Source organism: Nycticebus coucang, chromosome 10 (genome assembly GCF_027406575.1).
Source record: "Nycticebus coucang isolate mNycCou1 chromosome 10, mNycCou1.pri, whole genome shotgun sequence".
Lineage (NCBI taxonomy): Eukaryota > Metazoa > Chordata > Mammalia > Primates > Lorisidae > Nycticebus > Nycticebus coucang.
Window position 1 is genome coordinate 102,910,006 of NC_069789.1, and position 19,078 is coordinate 102,929,083.

Below are 19,078 nucleotides of genomic sequence, written 5' to 3' on the forward strand. Positions count from 1 at the left end.
ACCATGATGCCTATAACCCTTTTTCTTTTTACTTCCATCAGCACATCTTACCTCCTATTTATTATTTGCATAAATGTTCCTCTTAATTTAATCACTTTAATAATGTAACCCCTTATTTGTTACAAGAGCAAGTTATTATGTTATTCTAAGCTGTTTGAGATCAACATTAAGCAGAATAAGATAAGGACGGGTTAGGGCTGTCAACAAGATCCCAGCCTAGAGGGAAAGGCTGAAGACTATTCTCTCCAGGGCTCTTACTACAATAAGGTATAGGAGAAGGGAAGCATTAATGCTGGCAGAATGGGAGGAACCAGGCAGGGATCTCGGCATTCTGGTATCTCTCCAACTGATTGAGAAGAAGACACAGAGGGAGACAGACATGTAACCATTTCTATAATTACAAGCTCTGATACGTTCTGGTAGGAAAGTGTCTCCATGCCAGGTCAGTATACAAGGAGTGGTGGTTGGGGGCGTCGCTGACCTAGTTGTGTTACTAACACAGTTCTGGAGGTCTGAGAAGGCTCCTCTGAGAAAGTGACCTTTGAGCTGAGATCAGAGTGGAATAAAGTTGGCATTGGGAGGGGGTGAGGTGAGCAGAGGGTCAAGAGCTTCCCACAGAGAGAGAACTGCTAGTGCAGAGACCTCGGACAGGAATGAGTTTTGCATTTCTCTTAGAGGAACTGAAAGGGTATCAGTGAGGCTGCAGAGCAGAGCCACTGAGATGGGTGCCACGTGAGGTTTCAAGGCGGACCAGGGCTCCATCTCATGGACTTTTGCAGGCTGTGTGGATGATTTTCTTCTCAGTCCCAGGAATGGTGGGGCCATCAGGCAAAAAGGTTAGGGGGCTGGCAAAGGTGGAAAAGTAGAGAAGAGGAGGACCCATTCAAGAGGCATTGAAAAAGAACTAGGGATGGATTGGATAAAAGGCACAAGGGAGGGGAGATGCCAGGCTGCTGCCCAGGTTCTGACTTTGCCAAGAGGCTCTAAGGTTCTGAACCACTGTTTTGGTCACTTTTGCTTATCTTCAGTGTGAGAAGCCGGAGCTGGCTGTTCAGATGCACAGACGCTCCTATTGGAAGAGTGAATGAGGAGCCAGAGGGCTAAGTGAGCAGGCAGAGAGGCCAGGAGGGAGTGAGAGCAGGAGAGGAGGATCCAGGGATGTTCCTGCAGGAAGGGTCAGAGGAGGCCAGGACTGGCAGAGCAAGGGCCTGGACAGGACCAACGAGAGGGTGGGGAGCGCTGAGATGGAGGAATCCTTTCAATGTACAACTGCGAAAATTCACTGTCATGTTTTCACTTTGATAGAAATGTGATAACTTGCACTTGCAGAAATTTTAGAAGACATAAAAGTGTAAAGCAAATTAAAGCCACCCATAGTCTTTGTACCTGGAGGCATCCATTGCTAAAGCAAGAACTTTCCTCTCTCTCTCTCTCTCTCTCTCTCTCTCTCTCTCTCTCTCTCTCTCTCTCTCTCTCTTTCCTTATAAGTAAAAAAACTTACAACTTGTGCTGGGAGGAAAGGGTCTCCATGCTAGCTGGAGACCTGGCCTCATCTCTGCCTTCTCTGACCCGCACTGATCCCATACCGCAAATCTAAGTTTCCCTTCGGTCGAAACTTCCCACAAGCTGTCCCAGACTCCGCATCTAAACAGGATACAGAGACCAGCGGGTTTGTGAAACTCACTCCAGCGGGCGGCGCCGTCTGGACTACCGGGGGACCCCGATCTTTCCGCAACTGGAAGAGCTGACATCTGGGGACCTCGTGGCAGAAGCGACAAACCTCTGGCTGTTTGGTTACTCTCAGTAAGACGGCTGCCCGCGTCTGGGCCTGGGGATTGTCCCGCAACCTCGCCAATAGAGCCGGTGCGAGTCCAGCGCTTGGCCGAGCTCTGCAAGGTCTCCGCTTCTGGCGATATGCGGCGCCTGCTGCTGCTGCAGGTCTGGGCGCTGCTCTGGGTCTGGGGAGGCCCCGAAGGTGAGTGGGACCGGGCTCTGGGCACGCGCCGGGAGGGCTGAGAGAGGGGCCGGGTTGGGACCGAGGGCGACGCGCGGGTCCAGCCGGAGACCCCGCAGACTCGGCTCTGGGGAGGGAGCGCTGCCGGGCGCTCTCCCGCTCCATCCCTCCTTCCACGCTCCCCGGCTGCTGTTCCTATCGCCCCTCCTCATCCGCGCGGCTTCTGCTCTCCGCCACCTGCTGCGCCTCCGACTCCATCTCTCCCAGGCCCGCAAAGGAGCTTCTCCTTCCGCTACGCCCAGATCTCGTCCTTCTCCAGCAGCGGTCGGCCGCGCACGGACGGGTCATTCTGGCTGGGGGAGCTGCAGACCCACAGTTGGGGCCACTCCTCGGACGCCTTTCACTTCCTGCAGCCTTGGTCTCGGGGCGGATTCAACGACCAGCAATGGGAGAGGCTGCAGCACATCTTTCAGAGTTACCGAGCCAGCTTCACCTGGGAAGTACAGAAATTCGTCAAAAAGCTACAAGTAGCCTGTGAGCTGAAGGAGGGATCCTGGGCGGGTACCCAGGTGGGAAGTGGGGCGCGGTTCCCACCTGCCCATCCTCTTCTGATTTCCACTGCTGCCTGGACATGTCCCAGCTTCTAACTCCCCACAATGTCCCTTGTTCCTGCCCCGTCTGGGTCACTCATCCTCACACTGATTTCTTCTCTTTCACCCTGTCCAGTCTTTTAAACCCTTCTCCATCCACGCCTCTCCTCAGATCCCATTCAGCTCCAGCTGGCCGCCGGCTGCGAGGTAAGCACTGGGAACTCCTCAACAGACTTCTTCCACATAGCATTCCAAGGAAGCGATTTCCTGAGTTTCCAAGGAACCTGGTGGGAGCCAGTTGCACAGGTCCCAGACTGGGTAACCTCGGTCATCGGAGAGCTCAACGAGGACCAGGGCACGAGGGAAACAGTGAAGTGGCTCCTCAGTGACATCTGCCCTCAACTTGCCAGTAGCCTTGTTGAGGCGGGGGCGTCAGAGCTGCAGAAGCAAGGTCAGCCTGCTTTCCTCACCCCCGGCCCCCACGCCAGAGTTTTCCAGTGCAAGGTTCTAATCCCTTCCAGCAGCTGCAAAGAGAAAGGAGTAGCAGGCGCTAGATCAGGGCCAGGGGGAATGGGGGGCGCTGGGCTGGCGGGGATTTACCTCTCTCAGAGGTCAGCTGAGCGCCTGCTGTGTTCCCTGAATTGAATCACATACACGCTGGGGGTCAAAGCCGGTTGGGTAGGTAGGGTCCCTGCTTGTGGGGGAGATGAGAAGACAGATTAACAATCAACACAGCATCTGAGACTTAGTACTGTCACAGCTGAACAAAGGGTGTCTAGGAGAGCAGAGGGAGGACATTTATGGGAGACCGGGGTTGGAGAAGGGGAATGAGAACCAGGGAAGGTTCTGGAGAAGGTAACAGGAGTGGGTTGAAGTTATGAGAGACTTCAGTTTCAGCAGTAGACAAGTGGGGAACAAGAGCCAGATACCAGGCCTGGAACCTTTAATTCTAAGACTCCCCATTCCCTGTTGGACACAGTGAAGCCCGAGGCCTGGCTGTCCAGTGGCCCCAGTCCTGGGCCTGGCCGTCTGCTGCTGGTCTGCCACGTCTCAGGATTCTACCCAAAGCCCGTGTGGGTGATGTGGATGCGGGGTGAGCAGGAGCAGCCGGACACTCAGCACAGCGACCTCCTGCCCAATGCTGATTGGACATGGTATCACCGAGCGACCCTGGACGTGGCGGCTGGGGAGGCTGCTGGCCTGTCCTGCCGGGTGAAGCACAGCAGTCTAGAGGGCCAGGACATCGTCCTCCACTGGGGTGAGAAAGAAAAAGGTCCAGGCTGGACATGGGAGGAGGCACAGAGGGAGGCCCTGGGGAAGGAGGGCGTTGATTATCCCAGCATGGAGGGGTTTCAGAGATGAGAGGGATGGAAGGAGGGATTCCAGATACAGGAGAGAAACAAAGACCGGAAACTCAGAAAGGACTGAGGTAAAAGGGTCCCATATACAAGGAGAAACATGATGAAAAATCTCAGAGATACATAAGTAGGTGGCAAATAAAGAATCCCAGGAGGATTCATTCCCCAGCAGCAAGGGGTCAAGGGACTTTAGACAGGCAGGCTGACAAAGAGAGCTGTGGTTTGTCAAGTGCTTCCTACATGGCGCTGGTGACCATGCACACAGTATTTCTTCTGATCCTCAGCACTCTCTTTTGAAGTAAGTAGCTGCTGTGCCCATTTTACAGATGAGGAAATTGAGGCTGAGATAGGTGAACAGCCAGGTATCATGCGGAAAGTTGAAGAGTGATTTTAGACTCAGGCCTGCCTACCTACACAGCTGTCATGCTTCTCCTCTAGGCTGTACAAGCAAATGCTGAGGTGAACTGAATGAAGGATGCCTAGATCCTAGGAACAGATGGAGAATATAAACTTACGAGGTATAGAAACAGGCACTTTAAATGAAGGAGGCAATCAGAAGCATCTTGGCACCCTCCTATGTGCTTGCACCCGGGGACTTGAAATGGGAGGGACCCTGTGCAGAGACATCCTGTGTTTCCCCAAAGCAGGAGGGAGCCGCACCTCCACGGGCCTGGTCGTCCTGGCAGTGCTGGCGTGCCTGGTGTCCCTCCTGGTGCTCACTGTAGGATTAAGGCTCTGGCTTAAGAGGTGCTGGTAAGTCTCCCTTTCCGTGTCCTTTCCTCAGCCTCCCCTCCTTTCCTGGCTCCCCTTTTCCTGAATGGCCTCTCCCTTTCTGTCTTCTCATAGCTCCTATCAAGACATCCTGTGACTCTGCTCACCACACCTGCCTCCCCGAACCTCAGTGTACCTCAAGTTCCTGGGACTTCAGTTCTGATCTGCCTAGGAATTGAGGATGAAAGGAGAGGAAGCTTGAAGAAGCAGAGAACAGTTGAAAGGCAGCTCTCATCACATCCATTTAACATTTATACAAGAATTCAAATTTTTTTCATTATACTGCAAGTTTATATGCCCAGATGGCTCAGACACCAACCAGGGAAGCAGATAAGCACTGGGGTCTAAGTGCATGTGATGGAATCTGCAGTGACCCGGAAAACAGGTGTCCTGTCCAGAGGAAGTGGCTACAGCTGCTGCTTGTCAAGTATAAAGTCAGAAGGTGACTTACTTCTAACCTACATTTATCAAGCAAACTGGAGTTTGATGTGAACATTCCTGACTCAAGCTTTGACAAAATCCTATGAGAGACGCCTCAATACCTATCTGCTGGCTGATGACAACCCAGGAGCTACTAGTTTGTGTCTCCTTTTAAGAAAGTTTGCCCCAAATGACTTATTGGCATGTTTTTGACATAATTTCTACTGTGAATTTGGATTTACAATCAAAGAAGGACATTTTCTCTTTAAAGAAAGTGAGGTTGTAAGAAACAGAGATGTTTCAAGCTTTTACTTGATGTAACTTTATTAGAAGAAGTCATAGTATATATGTATTATGTTGAAAAAAAGCTACTCTGAGTAGGGCTATTTCTCTAAAATGGTCACTTCCAGAAACAACAACAGAAGCAGTGGCAGTTTCTCCTACATGTAGCTCTCAAAAGAGACAATGGGTGGGGTGTGGTGACTCACCCCTATAATCCCAGTACTTTGGGAGGCCAAGGCAGGAGGATTACTTGAGGCCAACAATTTGAGACCAGCCTGGGTATTATAGCAAGTTTTTTTCTAAAAATAAATATATAAATAAATAAGGGTGTGTAGTGGCAGATGCCTGTAGTTCTAGTACTAGGGAGGCCAAAGTAGGAAGATCACTTAAGCCTAGGAGTTTGAGGTTATGGTGAGATGTGATTGGGCCACTGTACTCCAGCCTGGATGACAGAGGAAGCCCTTGTCTCTTTAAAAAAAAAAAATACAATGGGGCAGCGCCTATGGCTCAGTCGGTAGGGAGCCGGCCCCATAAGGGTGGCGGGTTCAAACCCGGCCCTGGCCAAACTGCAACCAAAAAATAGCCGGGCGTTGTGGCGGGCGCATGTAGTCCCAGCTACTCGGGAGGCTGAGGCAAGAGAATCGCTTGAGCCCAGGAGTTGGAGGTTGCTGTGAGCTGTGTGAGGCCAGGGCACTCTACCGAGGGCCATAACGTGAGACTCTATCTCTACAAAAAAAAAAAAATACAATGTATGCAAAATGAGTAAGACCCCCTAGACAGGCACATGCTGTTGTAATGTTGGCTTTAACACCCCAACTGTAAGTTTTATTTGTGACTTAAAGAGGACAAAGCAGGAAACTTTGATAAACAGCAGACCTTCCTAGTGCTAAAACAATTAGGAGGCCAAGTTAAAATCATCTGTCTGCCTCTCTGGGAAGTCATTTATCAACAGGGCCTCCAAAGATCCAGAAGAAGTGAGATCCATCTGTTGGAAAGTCTTTGAAAAAAATAACATTTGGCCTTCTCTACACTGGACTTGGAGGTCTGAACCTACGATGGGGTGAAGATCCTGCTAGCTTCTAAATCAGTGGTTCCCAGTTGTAGCTGCCTGAGCAGCAGCGCCTGAGAACTTGGTAGAAATGGTAATTGTGGGCCTCACCCCCTGACCCACTGAGTGAGAAACCCTGAGAGTGGGGCTCAGTAATCAAGCTCTCTGGGATACAGGTGCTCAGCTGAGGTTAGAGAACCACTGTCCCCAGTTATTGTCCATGCTATGCAACTGAATTCTTCAGATTGCTAAGTAAGAAGGAGATTGGCCCTGGATTATTCAGGGAAGGCTTCCTGGAAGAGGGGGACTTTGAAGTGTGGTTTTGAAAAGGAGAGGTAGTGAGGCGGGACACCAGGTGCACTGGATCAGGAGACTGGCTTTCTAGCCTCAGATTCAGTTTCCTCCTGTGCCAAATGGGGGTGATAATGTCTGTCTTGATTAGTTCACAGACATGAGTTGCAGGATAAAGTGTGCGAGATATGTGGCAAACTGCAATGCTTAAAAAGTGTGGAGCCCATTACTATTGCCGATGCTATGCAGCTTTGCTTTCTGAAGCCGTGTCTGGTCAGCGAACCTTCCTGGTTGACCCGTGTTCTTAGAGCATGTGTGTTAAAGTGTCCTTACCAATCAATGTTCTTTGGAAAATGTTTCTGCATGAATTTGCGGTAGCTCTGATTCATCTTTTAGCAACTTTAATTGGGAAGTAATGGCTTACCTCTCCAGGAAGTTCCATCCTCTTCCTTCAAACACACTGTTCAAAACATCTCAGAAAATCCTGAGAGTTCACTTTCAAACATGTTCATACTCCCTTTATGAAGGTCGCGTTCCTTACTGAGTGCTGTGCTGATTGTCACTTTATTGCTACTCTGCTTCAGATCCATCCTTCATTATAGGATTAGTGACAATGAACAGAATGCGTGTAATATTTCTCCTTTAAAGTCAGCATAATGTTCTGCTTTTTCAGTAAAGGGCCTGGAGGGACAGGCGCAGCAGGAGGAAGGACAGTCCTGCAGCTCTCAGCTACTGTGGGTGCAGCCCCAGAGAGTCGTGAGGGCATCCTGTGTGGTGCTGCCCCAGCCATGTCCCCAGATCCCGAGGTGCTCTGTGACCTTGAAGCCTCAGCCTGGCAGTAACCTTCTGACATAGAGACCGGTGCCACATCCCCTCTTCAGACGCTCACGCCACCTGTGCTGAGTCCACTTGCTGCCGGGGGGTTTCCACCAAGCCACACTTCCTCTGCTGCCTTGCTGCTCAGGCCAGGCGGGTTGCGTCCAGCTTGTCCCGGGACTGCAGACCAGCTCTGGCCTGGACCAGCCTGTCAACTTCTCTGCTCTCTGAGGGACTGAACTATACCTTCTCCCGTGAGGTCTGCACTCCAGCTTTCAGGAGGGGCCCCCCTTCCGAGCTGTTTTTTGGATATTCTCCTTCAGCCCTAGGGTTCTATGTAGAGTTTTCTTTTATCTTAACGTTATTTTCTTATTATGTTTAAAACTTCTATTCAACTTCCTCTGTTGAAGTCGCTGTGTGACTTGAATTTGCTGGTTGGGCTCAGGGGGATACGTGGGCCTACTTTGCCATACACAGAACTTTCCAAAGCTTGACTTGAATTTGCTTTCCTGCAAGGGCTTAGATTTGACATTTTTTGCCAACAGCTTGCTCAGAAGTTACCTGCCGATGCATTCGGAGATAATTGCTGAGATTGTATGAAAGACTTTATGAAGTCTTCAGATGGGCTTAGAATTTAATACTGGCTTCTGAAATGTCTGTGGGCGTAATAAGCTCCGTTTACAGGGCGGCTGCAGAGTGACTTATAGCCCATGAGAGGACATGCAGTGGTTGGCAGATGAAAGGTTCAGAAGGTAAAAGTAGCCTTGTTCCAATTTTCTGAGGAGATTAACTTCTTAGTTCCTGGAAAATTAACTAGAAATGGAGGAAGGTGGAAAGGCATCACTTGCTACATATAAGGCTTGTATCTCAGACTCTATGTTTGCATGATAGTAACAACAGTAGCAACAGCTGCCACAGCCAGGGCAGACTGTCAGTGAGAGAAGAGCACCGGCCTGGAGAAATCTCAACTCAAAATGCCAGTCTGATCCACAGTGGCAGTTTGTAATGGGTGCTAAAATCACACGTTTTGCACTGTTACACACTTCGAAAAAACTGAAGCTTGAAAAAAAAGAGACAGGACGGCTTGGCACCCATTGCTCAGTGGTTAGGGTGCTGGCCACATACACTGAGGCAGGCAGGTTTGAACCCAGCTCGGGCTGAAAGACTTGGGGCAGAACCCCCCACTCAGCCCGGAGCTCTGACCACCCCAATCAACCGCAAGAGTCGTCTCTTGATGCAAAAACGCAAGAGGATTTTTATTCCTGTATACGGGGACTTGATGCACAACTCTTTTAGGAGCCGAGAAATCAAGTCCCCCACAGCAGTTTTTTACAAGCTTATAAAGGCAAAAACTACAAAGTAGGCGGGAATAGCAGACATGCCAGGGACTCAAAGTAAGAGAGAATACACACACCTGGGATTCTAACTAGATAAGGAGAACTCTAGTTCACTATTCAACTGTCTTAAGACAAGACTAACAGTCAAATATTTACTTAATAGTAAACATTTGCTGAAGCTCCTGGGGCTATCTCCTGGAACAGTTACAAAAGGTCACATTCCTATGTTAGGGAGCGAGAAGTGGTCACATTCTCATGGTAATATTTTCTTTCATTCCCCCATTTGTGTTTTTGGGAAGTTCTAATCATGGAACTTCTGGCTCTATGTATTCATTCTCATGGCTATCGTCTCGGCGGAGAGACTGGTAATGCTGTCTGAGCATTAATACTTGTACAGCACTCACTCTCTCCCGGACGAAGGTGACTATACGGTTGAGGATGTAGGGCTCAAAGGTAAGAATTAGAAGCAGTATAATAAGAGGGCCTATTAAACTGGAAACGAGAGTGGTGAACCAAGGCGATCGGCTGTACCAACTTTCAAACCATCCTTGATGGGCCTCCCGATCTCGTTGTCTTTTTTCTAGTCTCTCCCTGAGTTTAGACATGGAGTCTTTTACCATACCAGAGTGATCTACATAGAAACAGCATTCTTCTCTTAGTGCAGCGCATAACCCTCCATCTTTTAGGAACAGGAGATCGAGTCCCCGTCTATTCTGAAATACTACTTCTGATAAGGATGTTAGTGACTCTTCTAATTTTGTGATCGATTGTTCTATGGCTTTTAGGTCCTCATCTACAGCTGCTCTCAGTTCTTCGAGATACTGTGGGGTCTGGACAAGCGCAGCCGTTCCTGTTCCTACTCCGGCCGCCACCCCTATACCCATCAGGACAGCTAGAGTAATAGAGACTGGTTCCCTCTTCTGTCTACGGGGTCTGAGATCGAATTCTGCCTCGAAGGAACTCGCCTCATGATAGATAACTCTAGGTATTAATTGTACGAGGATACAGTAGTCTGCAGTGGAGTTGAACACTGATGAGGAAATGCACGGGGTTAGCCCAGTGCTGCAAGCCCACCATCCTCCTTTAGGGGGCACTAGATAATAATTGATAGTGGTTGATGGGCTTTTAATGGTCTGATTACACAGATGCTGGCGATTTTCGGGGATCGTGCCTAGGCAAATGCCTCGCCCAGAGACTGCTGTAAGGGTGATCTTGGATCCCCAGTCACAGGAATTATGGGAGGTGGTATTTTGGAAGATACTTGAGAAGGCGATTCCTTCATAATAGGGCAGGCCTGAGGCTAGACACAACCAGCAAGATTCGGTAAGATTAGGGTTGGAAGTATTGAGGACATTGAAAGCCCCCTGTATTAAGTTAAGAAGTCTCTGCCCGGTGCTTGGAGTCTCCGGGGATGTTACCTGGGGAGACAGTTTCGCAGGTGATGGGGCTGTGCTGGCCTCAGTAAATTGGGTGCTCCCCGGAGTCTGGGGCATACGGGTAGAAATAGGCGGCCTAGCTGGCGGCTGCTATCCTGAGAGTACGATGTTGGGTCCTATCTGGACAGCGACGGGGGTCTCTATTTTTAATTTGATGAAGAAGGTAAATCCTTTATCCCACCCTGAAATGTAGAAACGGAATCCCCATGTTCTTCCTTTTATCCAATCTCGGGCGTGTTTCCCCCTCTCCGTGAAGGAAATATTTAGGGGGTTTGACCCTGCTCCGGTACTGCTCCTCTTTACGGTTATTAAGTCCCAAGAGGAGAAGGGGTGCCAGAAGGCCTGCCCAGTCATCTCACATCCCCATTGTTTACAATAGAAATTTTCTACCCCCCCACATCTGTTGGCTTGGCTTCTCGTTCTCCCGTCCCGGGGACAGATATAGAACTCCGTTTGTCGCATCTGGCGCTGGGCGGGCAAGTTGCCACAGCCAGGGGCGTCTGCAACGTACTGGCCTTGGGATGTGGAGCGATTTGTTAAATGGTGATCAAGGCTTGATGGAACCTCTTTAAAGGTCTCATCGGAGATATCCCAATTATCTAGCCCTGCTATTAAGGCGCAAATATCTGGGGTGAGGGACGGCCACCAGGTCCAAGGAGGGTCTTCTTTTGTAATACTCCATACTACATCACCAGTCTGAGAGAGAACCTGCCAGGTTAACCTCTGGGGGGCATGGGGGTTGGGACCGGAACTACTTATCACCGGGAGTTGTATCAGCAGGAGCAGGGCTACTGTGGCGAATGCGGAGTTTGAGGGGGTTGTCTGTCTTTTCCACTTTCCACCCGGAGTCTGGCGGCGGTGCTGGTTTGACATGAGATGCGTGGATCCAGGCTGCGATGCCATCGACTTTTATTGCCGTAGGGGTTGTGAGCAGCACCAGGTATGGTCCTTTCCACCGTGGTTCAAGGTTGGCTGTCCAGTGGCGCCGGATGTACACCGAATCTCCAACCTGGAACTGGTGAGGTATTTGCAGATCCCCGGGCTTGTAGGCCTCGATCAGCCGGCTCCACACCTCCTTTTGCACAGTTTCAAGGGCTTTTAATCTGGTGTATAGAGATTGAGAGGAGTAAGATTCTGGGGAAGGGAGGTGCTGCATGGCAACAAGCGGGGGGTGAGCTCCATATAGGATTTCAAAGGGGGTCAGCTTGAGAGTGCTAGGGGTGTTGCGCACACGGAATAGGGCAAAGGGAAGGAGGACTGTCCAGTCAGTAATGCCAGTCTCTAAGGATAATTTAGTCATGGCCTCTTTTAGGGTTCTATTCATCCTCTCTACCTGCCCTGAGCTTTGGGGCCGATAAGCACAATGTAATTTCCACTCAAGCCCCAGGATTTTGGCTAAACCTTGATTAACCTGGGCAACAAAAGCGGGACCGTTGTCGGATCCGATTACCTTGGGTAGCCCAAATCTTGGAAAAATTTCTTCTAATATTATTTTGGCTACGACTTGAGCAGTCTCCCTTTTTGTAGGAAAAGCTTCGACCCATCCTGAGAAAGTATCTATGAACACCAGCAAGTACTTGTATCCATATTTGGCCGGCTTAATTTCTGTAAAATCTGTTTCCCAGTAGCTCCCAGGACGATCTCCTCGGAGTCGTCTACCCTGAGGTAATGTGCTAGGCTGGGTGTTTACTAATTGGCAAGGTCTGTACTCTTTTGCAGCTGCGTCAACGAGTTTACTTAATTCCATAATATAGTATGGGGAGGACTGAACAATAGTTCTTAGAAGCTTGGGGCCCAAATGAGTTAATTTATGAAGTTGTCTGAGAAAGGTGATCGCCTGCTCTTCAGGGAGGATGATTTTTCTTTCCGGAGTTTCTCGGATCCCCTCTGGGGATTCTAAGTGGAGGCCTAATCTGTTCATTCTCTCGAGATCCCGCTCCGAATATTTAAAGTGTTTGACAAGGGGGGGTGCTATTTCTTTAAGGCTAGGCCTTAAAGTGTTTTCATATAGCGGCAGGATGTTGAGCCTTTGAGCTGCTAGCTTAGCTTCTCGGTCGGCTCTTTGGTTTCCCTCGGCAACTCTGGACCCCCCTTTCTGATGCCCAGGGCAGTGGATAATGGCCACTTTCTTAGGGAGGTGAACAGCCTCCAGTAGACTTAGGATTTCTTCCTTGTGTTTAATTTCTTTTCCTGCTGAAGTCAGCAGTCCTTGCTGCCTGTAAATGGCCCCATGAACATGGGCAGTAGCAAAAGCATACCTGCTATCGGTGTATATGTTAACTTTTTTCCCTTCTGCCAAACGTAAGGCCTGGGTCAAGGCGACCAGCTCGGCCTTCTGGGCCGACGTCCCTTCAGGCAGACTACTTGCCCAGATGGTCTGCTTATCGTCCACTACCGCCACCCCGGCCACCCTTTTACCTTCTATTATGGAGCTGCTCCCATCAGTGAACCAGGTCAGCTGGGCATCCGGCAGGGGCTGATCACAGAGGTCCTTCCGAGTTCCAGTTTCCTCAGCCAGTACTTCTTGGCATGTGTGTAATACATCTTTCTGGACAGAAGTATCAGGTAATAGGGTAGCTGGGTTGAGGATGACAGGCGGGCCAAACTGGACTCTGTCTCCGTTTAATAGGAGACTCTGGTAATGTGTCATGCGGGCATTAGACAGCCACCGGTCAGGGGGCTGTCTGATGATGCTTTCTAAAGCATGGGGGGCAATGACTGTCAACTTCTGCCCCATAGTCAATTTGTCTGCATCTTTTACCAGTACCGCTACTGCCGCCACAGACCTCAGACAGGCTGGCCAACCACCAGCGACGGGGTCCAATTTCTTGGAGAGGTATGCTACCGGTCTTTTCCATGGCCCTAAAGGCTGCGTCAGCACCCCTCGGGCCACTCCTCTCTTCTCATCTACGTATAGGACAAAGGGCTTTGTTACATCTGGTAGAGCCAGGGCCGGGGCTGATAATAAGGCCTTTTTAATGTTGTCAAAGGCCCGCTGTTGGCTGGCACCCCACTCGAAGGGAGTGCCTTCCTTGGTCAAAGGGTAGAGGGGAGCTGCCAGAGTAGCAAACCCCGGTATCCATAAGCGGCAGAACCCCGCAGTTCCTAAGAATTCTCACACCTGGCGGGGCGAGCGGGGAACTGGAATCTGAGTCACAGTATGCTTCCTGGCTTCCGTTAACCATCTCTGCCCTGCTTTTAAGGTGTAAGCCAGGTACATTACCTCTTTCTGGCAGATCTGGGCTTTTTTAGCAGAGGCTCGATATCCTAAGCAGGCTAGTTCTTCTAGCAACAGTTCTGTGCCCCGATGGCACTCTTCTTTTGTTGTTTCAGCTAGTAGTAAGTCATCTACATATTGTAGGAGCGTCACCTGAGGGTGGCTGGCACGAAAGTGAGCTAGGTCTTGGTGGAGGGCTTCATCAAAGATGGTTGGGGAGTTCTTAAACCCCTGTGGAAGTCGGGTCCATGTCAATTGCCCCGTTGTTCCAAAGTCCGGGTCTCTCCATTCAAATGTGAAGATGTTCTGGCTAGAGGAGTGTAGTCGGAGGCAGAAGAAGGCGTCCTTTAAATCCAGGACAGTGTACCAGATATGGTTTGGAGGGAGAGAGCTTAACAGATTATAAGGGTTAGGCACGGTGGGGTGGATGTCTTGCGCCCGCTTGTTTACTTCTCTTAAGTCCTGCACAGGGCGATAGTCTCCTGTGCCGGGTTTCTTGACGGGTAATAAGGGCGTGTTCCATGGTGACTGGCATTTTACTAGTATGCCCAGCTGTAGGAGACGCTGAATGTGAGGCTTAATTCCTTCCCGAGCTTCCTTAGTCATAGGATATTGGCGCACTGCCACAGGAGTGGAAGTAGCTTTGAGTTCTATGACTATAGGCGGCCTTTCTGCGGCCAGTCCCATTCCAGCAGTTTCGGCCCATGCCCCGGGATATTTTTCTAGCCAGTCATTTACGAGACTAGTCCCTTTCTCCCACTGCTTTTCAAAGAGTCTATGTTCATCCTCTAAACGCATGGTCAGGGCTGTTACCCTCTTATTTTGGGTTACCTCTGGGCCATCAGGAGTAAAAGTGATTTGGGTTTCCATTTTGGTGAGTAAATCTCTCCCGAGGAGGGGCGCAGGGCACTCAGGGATAATTAAAAATGAGTGAGTTACCCGTCCCACTCCCAGATCTACTGATCTTCGGGTAGTCCATGAGTACTGCTGATGCCCTGTGGCCCCTACAACCCAGGATTTTTTCTTGGAGACGGGTCCTGATGGTTCAAGTAGGACTGAGTGTTGGGCTCCGGTGTCTACAAGGAACTCAACTGGCTTCCCCTCCACCTTAAGTATTACCCTAGGCTCGGGGAGGGGTTCCGAGCCCCGTCCCCGCTAATCTTCTTCTTCCTCTAAGGCCAGTACTTTCTTGGAGAGTTCTTTCTTCTTTTTTTTAGGACATTCCCTGGCCCAGTGCCCCTTTTCCTTACAGTAGGCACATTGATCCTTATCTAACGGGATGCGGTTATTCAGAGTACCTGACTTCTTAGTTCTACCTTGGGTCTGTTCCTGGCTCTTCTCCCCTACTACTGCGGCCAAAATCCGTGTTAAGTTTTTCTCCTGTCTTTGGTCTCTCTTATTTTCCCTTTCTTCTCTCTCTTTCTCCTTTCTCTGCTCTTTTTCTTCCTCAGTTTCTCTTTTATGGTATACTTTCTCAGCTTCCTTAACTAAATCCTGCAAGGTATAGTCCTGCAATCCTTCAATTCTCTGCAGCTTTCTTTTAATGTCTACAGCTGACTGCCCTATGAAAGTCATAGCCACGGAAGCCCTCTGTCCTTCAGAGGCAGGGTCAAATGGGGTGTAGCACCTAAAAGCTTCCATTAGATGCTCAAGAAACAAGGAGGGGGGTTCCGTGGCCCCCTGTATTACTTCTCTTACCTTAGCCAAATTAGTGGGGCGTCTTGCCGCCCCAGGGAGGCCAGCCTCTAGAGCCTGGCGATAGACTGACAGTCGCTCCCTACCTTCTGCCGTGTTGAAATCCCAGTCTGGTCTGGAGAGGGGAAAGGCAGCCTCGATGATGTTGGGGAGCTGGGTAGGACGCCCGTCCGCCCCGAGTACATTCTTCCTAGCTTCTAATAAAATCCTCTCCCTCTCTTCAGTAGTGAAGAGAGTCTGTATGAGCTGCTGGCAGTCATCCCATGTGGGCTGATGAGAGAACATCAGGGACTCTACCAGCCCAGTCAGGCGTTGGGGGTCTTCTGAAAAAGGGGGGTGATTAGTTTTCCAGTTATACAGGTCTGCGGAAGAAAATGGCCAGTACTGGAGGGGCTGGAGAGGAGGTGGTCCCTCATCTGTTGCCACCGGCGGGGGGCCGTATGCCCTCAGGGGTAGGGCAACAGTAGTGTCGGGAGACACTCCTCCCCGGCGGTGACTCCTGGTACCTTGTGCGGGCCCCAGTGAAGGTTCCCCCGGGGGTGCCGAGGGGGCAATCGCCGGATCCGGCGATGCTGGTCCTCCCTGCCCCCCGACAGGAGCCAAGGCGGGAGGGTATGGGGGAGGAGGGGGTGGAGGGTCGAGGAGAAGATGATCAGTCTGGATTTCCGGGTAGATCTTCTTAGGGGGGTCCGAACTGTCGCCCCCTTTTCTGGGACCGGAAGATTGGACAGCGAGCACCTGAGGATTAGACGGGGGCCTGGATGTGGCAGTCCACGGCCGAACCAAGGGGGGCGGATTCTGCACCAGGTCCTGCCAGACTATGATGTAAGGTTGTTGATCCGGATGAGCTCCCGGTCCTCTCTGAAAAACAATCTCTTTAATAGCAAAAATAAGAGATAAGTCAAAGGTTCCTCCTGAGGGCCAGCCGACGTTAAAAGTAGGCCACTCCGAGGAGCAGAAAGTCTGCCATGGGCCTTTTTTAACCTCTACTGACAGATCACGACCTCTTCTCTTCACTTCAGTCCAATGATCTAGAGTTAAACTCAGAGGGGTTGTCACAGTCTGTCCCATCGTCAGTGGATATGTCAGAAACACAAATAACAGAAATAACAGAAATATTACAGGTACAAGGACCCACCTACTACACTTGGTCCTTCACAAGCCTATAACAGAATCAGACGGGCGCGTTTCCCGTAATTTTTGATCGAACAACCAGACTCGACCAGCGCCCTTACAGCAGGAGACAACCAGGCGTCCCTGGTTCTCCTCAGTTCCTGGGGCGTCCCCCAGGGTTTCAGCCTGTGGTCCTCCGGGCACGTCTACCGACCACTGTCCGGCCACTCTCACGAGGTGCCGAACGGCTGCGAAATCCAAAGCGTGCACACAAAGTCAAACAAAAGGACTGAAGACACAGACTAGACAGTTTTCAGGGTACCCCTTTCTTACCTCCAAGGTCGACTCTGCAGGTGAGGGGTGGTCGTTATCTCCCGGACGAGCCCCCAAATGAAAGACTTGGGGCAGAACCCCCCACTCAGCCTGGAGCTCTGACCACCCCAATCAACCGCAAGAGTCGTCTCTTGATGCAAAAACGCAAGAGGATTTTTATTCCTGTATACGGGGACTTGATTCACAACTCTTTTAGGAGCCGAGAAATCAAGTCCCCCACAGCAGTTTTTTACAAGCTTATAAAGGCAAAAACTACAAAGTAGGCGGGAATAGCAGACATGCCAGGGACTCAAAGTAAGAGAGAATACACACACCTGGGATTCTAACTAGATAAGGAGAACTCTAGTTCACTATTCAACTGTCTTAAGACAAGACTAACAGTCAAATATTTACTTAATAGTAAACATTTGCTGAAGCTCCTGGGGCTATCTCCTGGAACAGTTACAAAAGGTCACATTCCTATGGTAGGGAGCGAGAAGTGGTCACATTCTCATGGTAATATTTTCTTTCAGGGCCTGCTAAACAACAATGATAACTGCAACCAAAGAATAGCTGGGCATTGTGGTGGGTACCTGTAGTCCCAGTTACTTAGGCGGTTGAGGCAAGCGTATTGCTTAAGCTCAAGAGTTAGAGGTTGCTGTGAGCTGTAACATCACAGCACTCTACGGAGTGTGACGTAGTGAGACTGTCTCAAAAAAGAAAAAACCCACAGATTTGAAATATACATGCAAATTATAAAAGTAGATACATCTGTTCCATACTAAGTCTATGTTTTAAATTTTCCAGTTACCAATCAAGCTGCAGAAGATTTAAAAGGACCATCACCTCTAATAAAGCATAACAGCTAAAACAATACTATATGACAAGTGATGCCTAAAATCTGGTCTGAGGTGGCAATGAGGGATTATGAATCATGAGATGACAAGGAGAGCAGAATGTGAAGCAAATTGGGAAGAAGTATATGAGGGGCTAAAGCAGGTAGTTTGGGTCACCACACTATGAGGACATCAGAGAGCTGTTCATGTAGCTGTTTTGCTTTATTGCGGTGCCACAAGCCATGAGAAGCTGCAGCAAATCTGAGAGCTTAAGAGGATGTACAGGGCCATCCTCTTGGATGGCTCACACCTGTAATTCAAGCACTCTGGGAGGCCAAGGCAGGAGGATCACTTGAGGACAGGATTGCTACACCAACCTGAGCAACACAATGAGACCCCATCTCTACAGATAATAAAAAATTAGCCAGGCACAGTGATACACACCTCTAGTCCTGGCTACTGGGAAGGCTGAAGCAGGAGGCTCACTTGAGCCCAGGAGTTTGATGTTACAGTGAGCTATGATGACACCACTGCACTAGTCCAAGCAACAGAGGGAGAAACTGTCTCAAAAAAAAAGGACATACAGGACCTTCCAGGAAGTCCTCGTCCCAACACCAAATCTAACTTACATCAGCTGTGTTAACCTGGGCAAGACTTCCCTGAAACTCAGTTCTTTCACCCAGAAAATGAAGTCAATGCTCCCTCCCAGAGCTGTGATGTTTGGATTGACCATGATGGTGCTCGTGTTTGGTACTTTATTACGTGCTGGACATTAGTATCCATCATGTCCACAATCAAGCTCCTGATTACTCCCCCACCACAGAACTACTCTACACCAGTTTTCCCATCTTAATCACCGGCACCTCCTTTCCTACAGTTGCTCAGGTAAAAGACTCTGGAATCATCCTTTATCCCTTCCTTTTCTCCATCCCACTTCCCAGACCCTCAGGAAGTCCGACCACATCACCTTTAAAATATATCCAGCAGCCTACTGCTGTGCATCACCACCATGACACCCGCCCTGCCAGTATCACTCAAACCATTGCTATGGCTTCCTCACCGGTCTTTCACCTCACCTTTGCATCCTACACTCCTTAATTGTAACAGCCAGAGAGATCACTTTAAAATGTGTCACATCACATGATTCATATGTTCAGGACCTTCCAATGGCTCACATTTCACTCGAGGTAAAACACTCCACAACACTCACAGTGACCCACAGGGCCTGTGAGGTCTGGTCCCCTACCATACCTCCCTGACCCAATCCCCTACCCCTTTCTTCTTTACTCACTTGACAATAGTTACATGGGTCTCTTTACTGTTCCTCAATACTACCAATGGGGTTCCCACCTCAGGCTCTTTGCATCCGTCTCTCACCAGCTGGAGTACTCATCCCAGGGATAGGACTCCCTCCTCCAGACTCCTGCTCAACTGTCATCTTCTCTGTGAGCCTTTCTTCACCACCTTCCCGAGGCTCCTCCACCTCCTGACATTGCCCCTAGGCTGCTTTGTTTTCCTTCATCATATTTATAATTTCCTGGTTACTATGCTTCTCTAGTACCTCCAGACAGGATACATTCCAGCTGACTAGTTGATGTTAGC

At 49.9% G+C, this 19,078-nt stretch overlaps 3 protein-coding genes across 7 annotated transcripts in view; 1 reads left to right on the top strand and 2 right to left on the bottom strand.

Moving 5' to 3' along the window:
- Positions 1–19,078, bottom strand: part of LOC128596262 (antigen-presenting glycoprotein CD1d-like) — a 59,600-nt gene that overhangs the window by 23,554 nt on the left and 16,968 nt on the right. For 2 of the 5 annotated variants that reach the window (XR_008383099.1, XM_053605896.1), the window contains exon 1: positions 3,145–3,528. The exons of the other annotated variants lie outside the window; for them this stretch is intronic. The gene's annotated coding sequence lies outside the window, so the exon portion shown is untranslated. Of the gene's footprint in view, positions 1–3,144; positions 3,529–19,078 lie in introns of those variants that run through there. 5 annotated transcript variants of the gene reach the window in all.
- On the top strand, positions 1,472–6,006 carry LOC128596264 (antigen-presenting glycoprotein CD1d-like). Its single transcript, XM_053605899.1, has 6 exons — positions 1,472–1,975; positions 2,222–2,488; positions 2,717–2,995; positions 3,524–3,802; positions 4,550–4,655; positions 4,749–6,006. The coding sequence occupies exons 1-6, from the start codon at positions 1,915–1,917 to the stop codon at positions 4,768–4,770; spliced, it is 1,014 nt and encodes a 337-aa protein (XP_053461874.1). The 5' UTR covers positions 1,472–1,914; the 3' UTR covers positions 4,771–6,006.
- On the bottom strand, positions 11,139–16,529 carry LOC128596266 (actin-binding protein WASF2-like). The gene is made up of 2 exons (XM_053605902.1): positions 15,302–16,529; positions 11,139–11,406 (listed from the first exon to the last, which is right to left on the bottom strand). The coding sequence occupies exons 1-2, from the start codon at positions 16,284–16,286 to the stop codon at positions 11,402–11,404; spliced, it is 990 nt and encodes a 329-aa protein (XP_053461877.1). The 5' UTR covers positions 16,287–16,529; the 3' UTR covers positions 11,139–11,401.

Coding starts and splice junctions, on each gene's coding strand:
- LOC128596264 (XM_053605899.1), top strand. CDS start 1,915: ATGCGGCGCCTGCTGCTGCTGCAGGTCTGGGCGCTGCTCTGGGTCTGG. Junction 1,976..2,221: donor GGTCTGGGGAGGCCCCGAAG/GTGAGTGGGACC, acceptor CATCTCTCCCAG/GCCCGCAAAGGAGCTTCTCC. Junction 4,656..4,748: donor CTCTGGCTTAAGAGGTGCTG/GTAAGTCTCCCT, acceptor GTCTTCTCATAG/CTCCTATCAAGACATCCTGT.
- LOC128596266 (XM_053605902.1), bottom strand. CDS start 16,286: ATGGGACAGACTGTGACAACCCCTCTGAGTTTAACTCTAGATCATTGG.